The sequence below is a fragment of the Gopherus evgoodei genome, unplaced genomic scaffold, assembly GCF_007399415.2.
Source record: "Gopherus evgoodei ecotype Sinaloan lineage unplaced genomic scaffold, rGopEvg1_v1.p scaffold_352_arrow_ctg1, whole genome shotgun sequence".
In the NCBI taxonomy this organism is placed as follows: Eukaryota; Metazoa; Chordata; order Testudines; family Testudinidae; genus Gopherus; species Gopherus evgoodei.
This window is the reverse complement of record NW_022060019.1, coordinates 5,048-15,874: the sequence shown is the minus strand read 5'-3', so window position 1 is coordinate 15,874 and position 10,827 is coordinate 5,048. Positions and strand designations below refer to the sequence as shown.

Sequence of the window (10,827 nt, the reverse complement as noted above, 5' to 3'; positions counted from 1 at the left end):
CTGAACATTGGAAAATTTGCTGTGTACTCTTTGGATCGAAGTTGTGTCGCACATTCACATTCTCATGTATTTCACAGGACAAGTGAGCTAAGGTAAGAAGAAAGCCCGTATTGCTCAGAAAACACAATGACTTCCTGCTGGCTTCTAGACTGGAAGCATGTCACATAAGGGACACTTGGGTAACTCAACAGGCCTGTTGGTTTTCATTGGTGCCAACTTTGAGACTGAAAAATTTCCAGGGTATCTCAGTCATGATGCAACTTTATATTGGTACAGCACTTACAAATGCTCTAATCTTTTTGTGAGTTATGATCATAGTGTAAAAACAAACAAATTTTAAAATATTGGATTTCTTTTTTCTGAGCATCAGTGAGAAAAAAAAGTGGTGTATACACGCAAAAATCCACCTGCGAATAGAGTTTAATTCCTACCATCCTGCTGCTATCTTTTCTGCTAGGAAAGCCATTGCATAGGATGTGCTAATTGTGGCTTGCTCCACTGAAAAATGCATTAATGTTGTTCTTGGGTTTTGCTAGGAATCTGGCATTTAATCACTAAGATGTGTCATGCTGCTAAATTGCATGACAACATGATGCTCCCCACAGAAAACTTAAACAGTTTATATTATATACTTTTTCAGTTAAGAAAGCCACAACTGGTTCCTATGCAGGCTTTCCTTTTTCCAGCTAAATTTCCATGTACATACTCTAGTAAGTATGTCTGCATTGTTCCTCCAGCACCAAAGACCTATCGTACATCCTAGATAAAAGACCTATAGTACATCCCTATAATAATTCTTATTTTATCCTACAATTTTTCTTTGGGGTCACTATTTTAAATAATATTTTTCCCCATGAAAACACTTGTCAATTATATCATCAAAAAACCACTTCTCTTCCCAGCTCTTTGTAACAGCATGAGTTCTAGCACAGCTGCTAAAAAGACAGAATGATTGTCAAATCTGACAGCTGTATGCCTTGTGATTTCTGAAGTAGAATACACATGATATGGTAGATGTCAGGCAGCAGGAGGAATCTGCTGATGCCAGAAACTACAGTCATTGCTTAGGGCCAGATTTCAAAGGTAATTGGGAAGATCTGCATTAGGAATTATATTGGGGATTATTCTATGGCATGTGTTGTACAGGAGATTGGACTAGGTGATCACAATGGTTCCTTCTGGCCTTGCAGTCTGAGAATTTAGCCAAGCTCACGCAGGAAACATGTACTTGAGCAGGGAACTGAAAGTAGTTTTCCCAACTTCCAAGCTAGTGTCCTAGCTACTGGCACATCCTTCATTTGGTATTAAGTAGTATATGTATAGGGAGGGCATCCAAATCCCTTTATCAGCTTTGACAAAGGTTGGACTTTGGGCTATTGACTTCAATGAGACTAATTGTATAAGGTGAGAAAGGATTTAGCAATCAAGATAGGACAGAGCCCCCGGTCATGCACTTAGCATGGATTTTTACTGAAAAGCTTTCTCAATGTCTCTTTGACCTCCATGTTTCTCAGGCTGTATACGATGGCGTTGATCAGTGGTGTCACCACTGTGTACAGCACGGAAAAGGTCTTGTTTAAGTTTGGCCACTGGTTGGCTATGGGAGCCGCGTAGACCACCATAAGTGTGCCATAGAACACAGACACCACAATGAGGTGGGAGGAGCAGGTGGAGAAGGCTTTCTGCTTCCCAGAGGTGGAAGGGATCTTCAGGATGGTGGAGATTATTTTGTAGTAGGACAGTAGGGTTAGAAGGAAAGGCAAGAAGGACACAAGGGAGGCTATGATGAAAGCCGGTATCCTGACCATGTAGGTATCCCCACAGGAGAGTTTAATGATGGGTGTCAGGTCACAGAAGAAATGGTTGATCTCCTTGGAAGCACAGAAAGGTAACCTAGAAACCATGGGCATGGTGACCACCAGTGAAAGGAACTCAATGACCCATGACCCCACTGCCAACTGAAAGCAAAGCTGGAAGCTCTTGGTGGAGGCGTAATGCAGTGGTTTGCATATGGCCAAGTAACGGTCGTAGGACATGGCAGCAAGCAGGAAGTACTCGGCAACCACCAGAGATCCGAAGATGTAGAACTGCAGGAGACAAGAAGAGAAGGAAATGTCTTCTTGCACCACCAGGAGGGTTTTCAGCATCTTGGGGGTGACGCTGGTAGTGTAGCAGACTTCCAGGACAGACAGGTTGCCCAGGAAGAAGTACATGGGGTTGTGCAGGTTGTGGTTATATGATACCGTCACAATGATCAGGATATTCCCAGTGAGTGTTACTATGTAGATAGCCAGGAATACCATGAATACAAGGATCTTCAGCTCATGAAGGTCACCGAATCCCAGGAGGATGAATTCTGTGATGGTCTTTTGGTTTTCCACCTCTACATCAGACATGTCTTCACAGAGAGAAAAAGAAACTCAGAAGAATATTGTTAGCTCTGAGAACAGGACATTATTATTAATAATTATTAATTACTATTTATTTTATTGCCATATCACATAAAAGTATCAGTACTGGACCAGGGCCCAATTGTACCAGATGCTGTGCAAACACAGAACAAAAAGGCAGTTTCTGCCCCAAGGATTTTACAGTCTAATTATCAGACTAGGGACAACAGATGGAGACATACATACGGGAGAGTACAAGGAAACACGGAGATTTTATTCTTTGATTCCAAGGCTGGAAGGGACCATTGTGATCATCTAATCTGACCTACTGTATAACACAGGCCAGAGAAGTTCTCCAAAATATTTTCTAGAGCAGATCTGTTAGAAAAAAACATCCAATCTGGATTTAAAAATGGTCAGTGATGAAAAATCCAACATGACTCTTGGTAAATGGTTCCAATGATTAATTACTCTCATTGTTAAAAATTGACACCTTATTTCCGGTCTGAATTTGTCTAGCTTCAACTTCCAGCCACTGGACCATGTTAGGCCTGTCTCTGCTAGACTGGAGAACCCATTATCAAATATTTCTTCCCCATGAAGGTACTTATAGACTGTCATGAAATCACCCCTTATTCTTTTCTTTGTTAGGCAAATAGGTTGAACTCCTTGAGTCTTTTACTATAACACATGTTCTCAATTCCTCTAATCATTCTCGTGGCTCTTCTATGAACCCTCTCCAATTTATCAACTTTCTTCTTGACCTGTGGACACCAGCACTGGACACTGAATTCCAGCAACGGTCGCACCAGTACCAAATATGGAGGTAAAATAACCTCTCTGCGCCTACTGTTTATGCATACCAGGATTGCATTAACCCTTTTGGCCACAGCGTCGCACTGGAAGCTCATGTTCAGTTGATAGGCATTGGTCTCTGCATACCAACAGCCTAACCATTGTCAAGGTTTTTGTAGATATCATGACAAGGAAGTGTCTTGAGGAGGGAATAGAAGGTGGATAATGAAGTATATTTGTAGGACAGCACTGGAGAAAGCATAAAGTTGCCAGCTTTACTTTTATGAATTGTTAGTAAACTTGGTCATATCTTTTTTTCTCTGCAACATTTTTGAGAACTTTCATTGAAAAACTGCAGATTTTTAGCTGAAGTCGATTTTTTTTTAGTGAAAACCTGAATATTTTCTGCTGAAAACTGCTAAAAATGTAAACATTTTGACCAAAAATTGATAGTGTTTGATTTTCAAATTAAAAATAATGGGTCAGGATTATTATTATTTTTCTTGGGGGGGTGTTGTTTGTTTTGAGGAACAGACACTTTCATCTATAATTTTCATTTTGTCAAAAACCCAGTTTTCTGCAGAAAAAAATGTTTTGATGGAATTTTTTTGACTGGTCCTAATTATTAGTGTTCCCCCTTTCCCTCTTTATTCTTCATAAATAAGAGTTTTTCCTCCAGTAGAAAATTTAATTTTGCCCTTTAGTTTCAACATGCAAAAACTGTGTAATTAAAATTGAGGCTTTGCAGACCCATATTAGCTTACATTGATTTGTAAAGACACATTTGATATTTTCCTTTTTTTCACCCATCATGGTGTCAAGTGTACAGAGTAAGGAAACATGGTTATAGTTCGAATTGACCAAACCTGAGAAACATTTTTATTTTAAATGAACTCCTCCAGTCCACACAGACTCTTTTCTTTTTTAAGGGAAAAAGGTGGTGGTAGACATGGTAAATGTTAACCAGCATTGATAATATCTGTATACGATTGCACACAATAGCGAGTTATTCTCAGACATGGTCAAAATTGGATCAACAAGAATTTTCCCATCTTAAAATGTAATTTAAATGAAATTGAAAGGAAAACAACAACTGCAAGATTTTTTTTATTTTCATGAAAAATAGTGTTAGATTTACATTTCAACTTAAAATGTCATTTAAGTCAAAATGTCAATATCAAAATACATTTTTCATTTCATTTTGACATTTCATTTTTTTCATTTTGAATTATAATTTCAAAATAAAACATTTTTTATGTCAAAAGAAACATTTCATGTTGATCAAAAATGTTATTTTTTCAATTTAAAATACAGAAATTTTTGTTTGACAATTTTTAAAATATTTCAATAATTTGCCTCAATTTGGGATGAAAACAAATGTTGAAGTATCAAAATTTCCTACCAGATGCAAATTCCATTTTTTGAGGAGCTCTACTGATTCTGCAAACCCTATGACATATAGGTCAGCTTTGAAGAATTAATTTTTTTTGGCAAATGTTGGTAAATGTCGATGTCACAGTAGACATACAGATTGAGGGGAAATATTTCCATCTATAGTAATTGAAATGTATAGGTAGGCAAAGTTAAAAAATGACCAGAAATCCTTCAATAACTATAAAAAACTTCAACAGAATTATGCCAATTTGCACCAGCTGAAGATGTGGAATTCATGTGAATGGATGCTCCCCATAGTAAGCACTAAGCATGTTTTTAATTGTAGAAATCTTAGGGGCTAATTTTCAAGTCCGTATCCACTGAAAAGTCTCATCACATTCAATGGGAACTTCTGTTAGTTAAGACTGCAGAGTCAAACTCGTGCAAATCTTACACAGTGTCTTCAATGGAGTTTGGCCAATTTGAAAGTATTAAGGATATTGTCTTGCATATGTTTAAGAAAACCAATTCAACACACAAAAAATGGCAAATCTTTCTGTGCAAAAGAGAGGGACAACACAGCTTAATACAAAAAGGGAAAACTTTGAAATGCTGCCAGATGCAAGGTTTTGAGACATACACAGCTGATTCATTTCACAATCAAGACAAGAGGTTCTTTAGGAGACTAAGTCCTATTTTTAAAAGTAACAGGCTCTTAGGGATTGAAATCCTTGCCTAAATGGGACGTAAATCAACCAGCATATCTATTGTGGAATAAGCTGTCTGCAACAGCTATTCCAGAATCACTCTCCATATGAACACTGTATTCCAGAATAAAAATTAATTTATTATAGAATAATTACTCTGCTTACAAAGCAGAGTGATTTTTCGAGACTAAAATCACTTTTATTCTGAATACAATGTCCATATGGGGGAGTTATTCCATGATAGCTAAATTAGTCCAGAATAGTTATGCCAGTCAATTTCCCCTATCTAGACAAAATCTAAATCCCATTGACTTTCAATGAAAAAGAACAAAACTATTTTCTGGAAACAAAACTCTGAAGTTGTCTTTATTTCACTCATTTTTCCCCTATTTTCAATATTTGTACTGATTTTTAAAAGATATTTTTGTTTTAATATAATTTTGAACATTTTTTTCAATTTCCCATGGTAAAATTTCAATTTTGATACAAAGCCATTTTTTGGGCAAAGAGGGAAAAATGTGTTCAAAATATACAATGGACTTTAGAGGGAATTATTTCAGATTTATAGATCTGTTATGTGATATCAGAAGATAGAACTTTGCTTTCATTTCTAAGTACCTTAATAATAAAACCAGTATTTCAATTCACAAATTCCATATTTTCTGTACTTATAAATGCTTAACCCCGTTATACAGAGACATTAAGTATTATGGCAATTTGTGTGGTATGAAAAGAATAGAAAATGAGGTGGTTTACTCTTAACTAAGAATGATCATATTTTACCTTCAAAAGTGCTGTGACCAGAATGCATCATTTAACTCTTCTCAGAAATTGAGCAGTCAAAGTGGATCTAACACTACTCACTGTTTTCTCTGTGCATATACAGTTATTTCAACAAATGACCTCATGCTTCTTGCAGTGGTATCATATTGTGTAGATGCACACCGTAAAGAACATCAGTGTCACCGGTTGCCTTTATCTGCAGGGAGTAGTAGAACTGAAGACTGTGGACAGGCCCTAGTTAGCTGATTTGTTTTATTAACTATTATCCGTCAGGGAATTTCTAGCAGCAGCCCGATGTCTGCACAGTATAAATAACATTGAATTGTTGCACCACAGTTCTATTTCCAATTGGGAATATTTACCTTTCATGTGACAGACCAAAGCTCTGGTGGATGAAGATGGAGGATGCTCTACACCTACTGGCCCAGCAGCTACATGACAAAGACAAAAAAAACACCCTATCACACATGGGTGAATACTTGTCACAGAACAGTCACTCCATATCTGACCTCATAGTCCTTGTCCTCAAAGGAAACCTGAATGACACCCTCAAAGGATGAGTTTGGGAGCTTAAATTCATAACTTTGCATGAAACTGAAAATCATGGACTTAATAAAGATACTGGATCTATGGCTTATTACAACAATCTGTAACCCACTAATCCCCCTTTTTTCCCCCTGGATAAAGATCTGGGGAAGAATGTAGTGCTTAGATTAATAGATTCTAATGCCAGAAGGGACCACTGTGCTAATCTAGTCTGACTCCCTGTATAACAGAGGCAACATAATTTCTCCAAAATAATTCCTAGAACATATCTAAGAGGCTGCTCACACTATATATGTCCTGTGGATGAATATAAAGTTTAAGTCAAGCAAGTTTATTTTATCTGGCCAGCCTGATCCAGCACATCCAAAACACACAGCTTGTGATTTTCAAGGCTTTCACAGGGTGTGATTTACAGAAGGGGCCTAAGGGAGCTAGGTGGGATTGCATTTCCGTGGGATTGGGGACCCGATTCCCTTACGTTCCTTTGTGAATCCCAGCCTACTGGATTTGGATTCCCACTTCAGTTAAGGGAAACTGGTGATCTTTGAAAATCTCAACCACAGCAATCTACTCAGGAAAATGGCAACTGAGATTTTGAAAAGGAATGAAGGGAGTTAGGTGTCCAAATCCCACAGAGAGTCAATGGGTCAATGGGAGCTATATGTTTAATTTCTTTATACTTTGCCTGCCTGTGATAAAGAATCAGATCTGGAATTTTAGTCATCACTAGATATATCAGGCCAAATTCTCCCATCACTTTCACTGAGGCAAATGATGAGTGGCTGCATTAAAGTCATTGGAGATAGATCAGTGCAAAAAACTGGTGTGAGTGAATCATCAGGGCAGTTGATTGTTGTTCTTTTAACCACAGAAGTTAGAGACTGAGTCCTACAAACACTCAAATGGGCCTAACTCATGTGAGTAGGTCTGCGGACATCAGTGGTTTCACTGATAACATTGGGATCTCTGAGGTAAGTACTTCCATGAGTAACAGCTGGCAGGGTCAGCCCACTGAATAGTTCTTAGTCAGGAAATACTGATTGTGCCAGATATTCAGCTGCTGTAGACTGACATAGCTCTGTTGGTTTACACCAGCTGGGCATTTCATCCCATTGACCTTAGTGAAGCTATGCTAGTTTAAAACAGATGGGGAAATGGCCCATTGAATCCAAAGGAGCTGTGAAAATACACACCAGCTGGGGATCTGGTTCCACTGACTTCAGTGGAGGTACAGCCAAGTTGCACCAGCTGAGAAACTGGCCCGTTGCTGTAAGGGTAACTGTTCCTGATTTAGACCAGAGAAACCAGGTGGGAGGGAGATCAGGCCCACAGACACTGACATCTATATTTTTTTGAAATAATAATGCCTAGCACTGTTCAAATGGGATTCTCAAATAGATTAAGTGTCAATATCCCCAGATGGGGAAGGTGAGGCATAGAAGTCTATGATGATTATTTCATTTCCATGCTCCTGGCGGAAGAGTTGGCCAACCATGTTAAGCTAGCCAAGAGTGTAGGAATATGGTCACCCGCAACCAAGGTAATCAAGCCTTCACACCTATCCCTGTTCCTGAGCCTTCTACCAGGGCCCCATCTGTGTTATCAGAGACCCAGACTGAGGTGGTAGAACTGAACCCCATTCCAATGCCTGTGACAGCAGTAGTAGATCCAGTCCCAGAGACCCAACCAGAACCAGTCCCAGAACTGGAACTGATGGAGCAACCAGCACCAGAACCATTACCAGCACTGAATCCAGCACTTGCAATGCCATCTGCAACTCCAATGCCAGAGTGCACCACCGAGATTGCACTGGCAGGAACAGCTAAACCTGAACAAGAGGCTCAGCCGGAGCCTGAAATACAACCTAGTGCACCAGCGGAAAGTGGTTCACAGTCAACAGAATCAACCCCATCACCTACATCACTTCCTGAGGGACCAAGCCCAAGTCTACAATCCAGTAAGGAACTGATGTCTCCAGTGTCAATGTAGCAGTTCCAGGTAGAGCAGAAAGCAGATGAGAGCCTCAAGAGAGCTTGAATGGTAGTACGGAGCAACCCCACCATCTCTCTGCTCTTCTAATAGGTCCTGATTTGTTGTAGAAAAGGACTTTTATACACGGAAACTCTTTCTGGTGGGCACAGGAGGACCAACATCCTCAAAGACAGTTGGTAGTTCCTGCTAGGTACTGGGTAAAGCTCTTGAGCTTAGTCCACGATCATCCTAGTGGCCATGCTGGAGTGAACAGAAGCAAAGACCGTCTGGGGAAGTCATTTCATTGGGGGTGAATGGGCAAGGATGTTTCTACCTATGTCCAGTCTTGTGAGGTGTGCCAAAGAATGGGAAAACCCCAAGAGCAGGTTAAAGCCCCTCTCCAGCCACTCCCCATCATTGAGGTTCCATTTCAGAGAGTAGCTGTAGATATTCTGGGTCCTTTCCCTACGAAGAGACCAAAAGGAAAGCTGTACATACTGACTTTCATGGATTTTTGCCATCTGAGGGTTGGAAGCTGTAGTAAAATTTAGCACATAAATAGTGTTTGCAGAATTGGAACCTAAATGTGAATTAGTAATATCCACACAGGGCCTGATTCAAAGTCCATTGAACTCACTGGAAAGATGCCCATTAATTTCAGTGAGCTGGGGATCAGACTCATAGATTATTTTTTAGGGCCACATTTTCAAAGGAATTTTGGTGCAAGAATCAAAAAAAAGGGTTTAGGTGCCTAACTTCCACTTTAGATACTAAATCCCAAGATCAGGTACCACTCAGATTCAGAAGCCCCCCACTCGACTGCCACCAAACTCTGTATGCACCTAAAATCACTTGTCACCTGTATTTTTGCAGGAAAAGATCCCTAGACATCTATGTTTCTGCCTCTGGGCGTGTACACGGCTGCTTCCCTCCAGGCGTCCAGACCGCTATGCCAGAATGTGATTCAGGAATCAGGGGAAGATAGGCTTTCCTCTGCCTAACTCAGCTGTGGGGCCTGATCCCATAGGCAGGCTCAGAGGCCGTTTATCAGACTGGACTCCTCACATGAGCTCACACAAAGTGGGGGTGGATAAAAAAGAAGAGTCTCCCTTGTACCTTTCAGCGTAGTGGTCAGGGCACTCGTCTGGGGTGTGAGAGGCTGTGGCTCAAGTTCCCCCCTACCCCACCCATTGAGATGTTCTGATTGGGGGTGTGGCCTCCATCTCTCCTGTCGAAGCTGCTCCACTTTGGATAAATAACGAGAGACCTTGGAGCAAAGGGACTAGATGCTAGGGGCTCCCGCATACTGGGTGAGGGCCCTAACCACCAGGCTACAGCATGACCCCACGCTTGTGCCTTTGCTCTCTAGCACAATGATTCTTGAATTATGTAATCCACAGTGGAACAGCTTCAACAGGAGAAACTGAGAGATCCCCACATCAGACTATCCCGTAGCCCAGTGGCTTGGGAACCCACTGCAGAGGTGGCTAAGCCCTGCTCATTTCTCTTCTCCCTTCGAAGGGATGTTCTTGTTCTTTTCCTTCCCTGGGGCCCTTTACAAAAATGGAGTAGGCACCTAGTGCCAAGAGAGAGTTCACAGCTGTGACTCCCAGGCAGGGAGAGGTGCCTCCCTTCAGCCCGGACTCAGGCACCCGACTCCCTGTGAGGGATGGGGCTCAGAACACACTCCTCTCCTCGGTATCTCCCTTTGGCTAGCTTAGGCAAGCAGCCGCTTATCTCATCTCTCCCCTTCCATTGCATAGGGAGCCTGGGCGCCAACTCCAGGTTTGCAAATCCAAGTGATTCTCTCTGCCTAAGCCTTAGGTGTGGTGATGCAGAGCATTGCAATGCCCAAGTCCCTCTGTGAATCTAGCCCCCAGACCAATTAATGCACAGCCCGTTAATGCACTTTAGAAATCACATCCTCTTAGAGCAAATTATTTCTCAGTGTAGACCAGTCCTCTAGCACCTAAAAACGGGATTCCCAAAAGCCAGCACTCTGAGCCAGAGCCAGTCCATTAGCCAGTAAAAAATTATGAACTGAGGGTGTGATCTCTGCACTCAGGATTCTCTGTCCTGAACACTCTGCTGGAGCTAGGCACCAAAGTCTCTCCTACCAGCCATTTTGTGGGGAGTTAGGTGTACACTACTACCATTCACCTCCTCATTTACACCAACTGAATGAGAGGCACTTCAGTGGGGTCAAAGTGGTCCATTGGAAACGGTGTTAAAATTGGAAAGTGTAGGTGACAATTTCCTAG

At 41.0% G+C, this 10,827-nt stretch overlaps 1 protein-coding gene across 1 annotated transcript; it reads right to left on the bottom strand.

Moving 5' to 3' along the window:
- Positions 1 to 1,127: 1,127 nt before the first annotated feature.
- Positions 1,128 to 2,396, bottom strand: LOC115641496 (olfactory receptor 6F1-like). Its single transcript, XM_030544702.1, has one exon. It carries the CDS (start codon positions 2,394 to 2,396, stop codon positions 1,455 to 1,457), a length of 942 nt encoding a protein of 313 aa, XP_030400562.1. The 3' UTR covers positions 1,128 to 1,454.
- Positions 2,397 to 10,827: the final 8,431 nt, after the last annotated feature.

What these genes read in the sequence shown, in the direction of transcription:
- LOC115641496 (XM_030544702.1), bottom strand. Translation starts at nt 2,396, where the DNA reads ATGTCTGATGTAGAGGTGGAAAACCAAAAGACCATCACAGAATTCATC.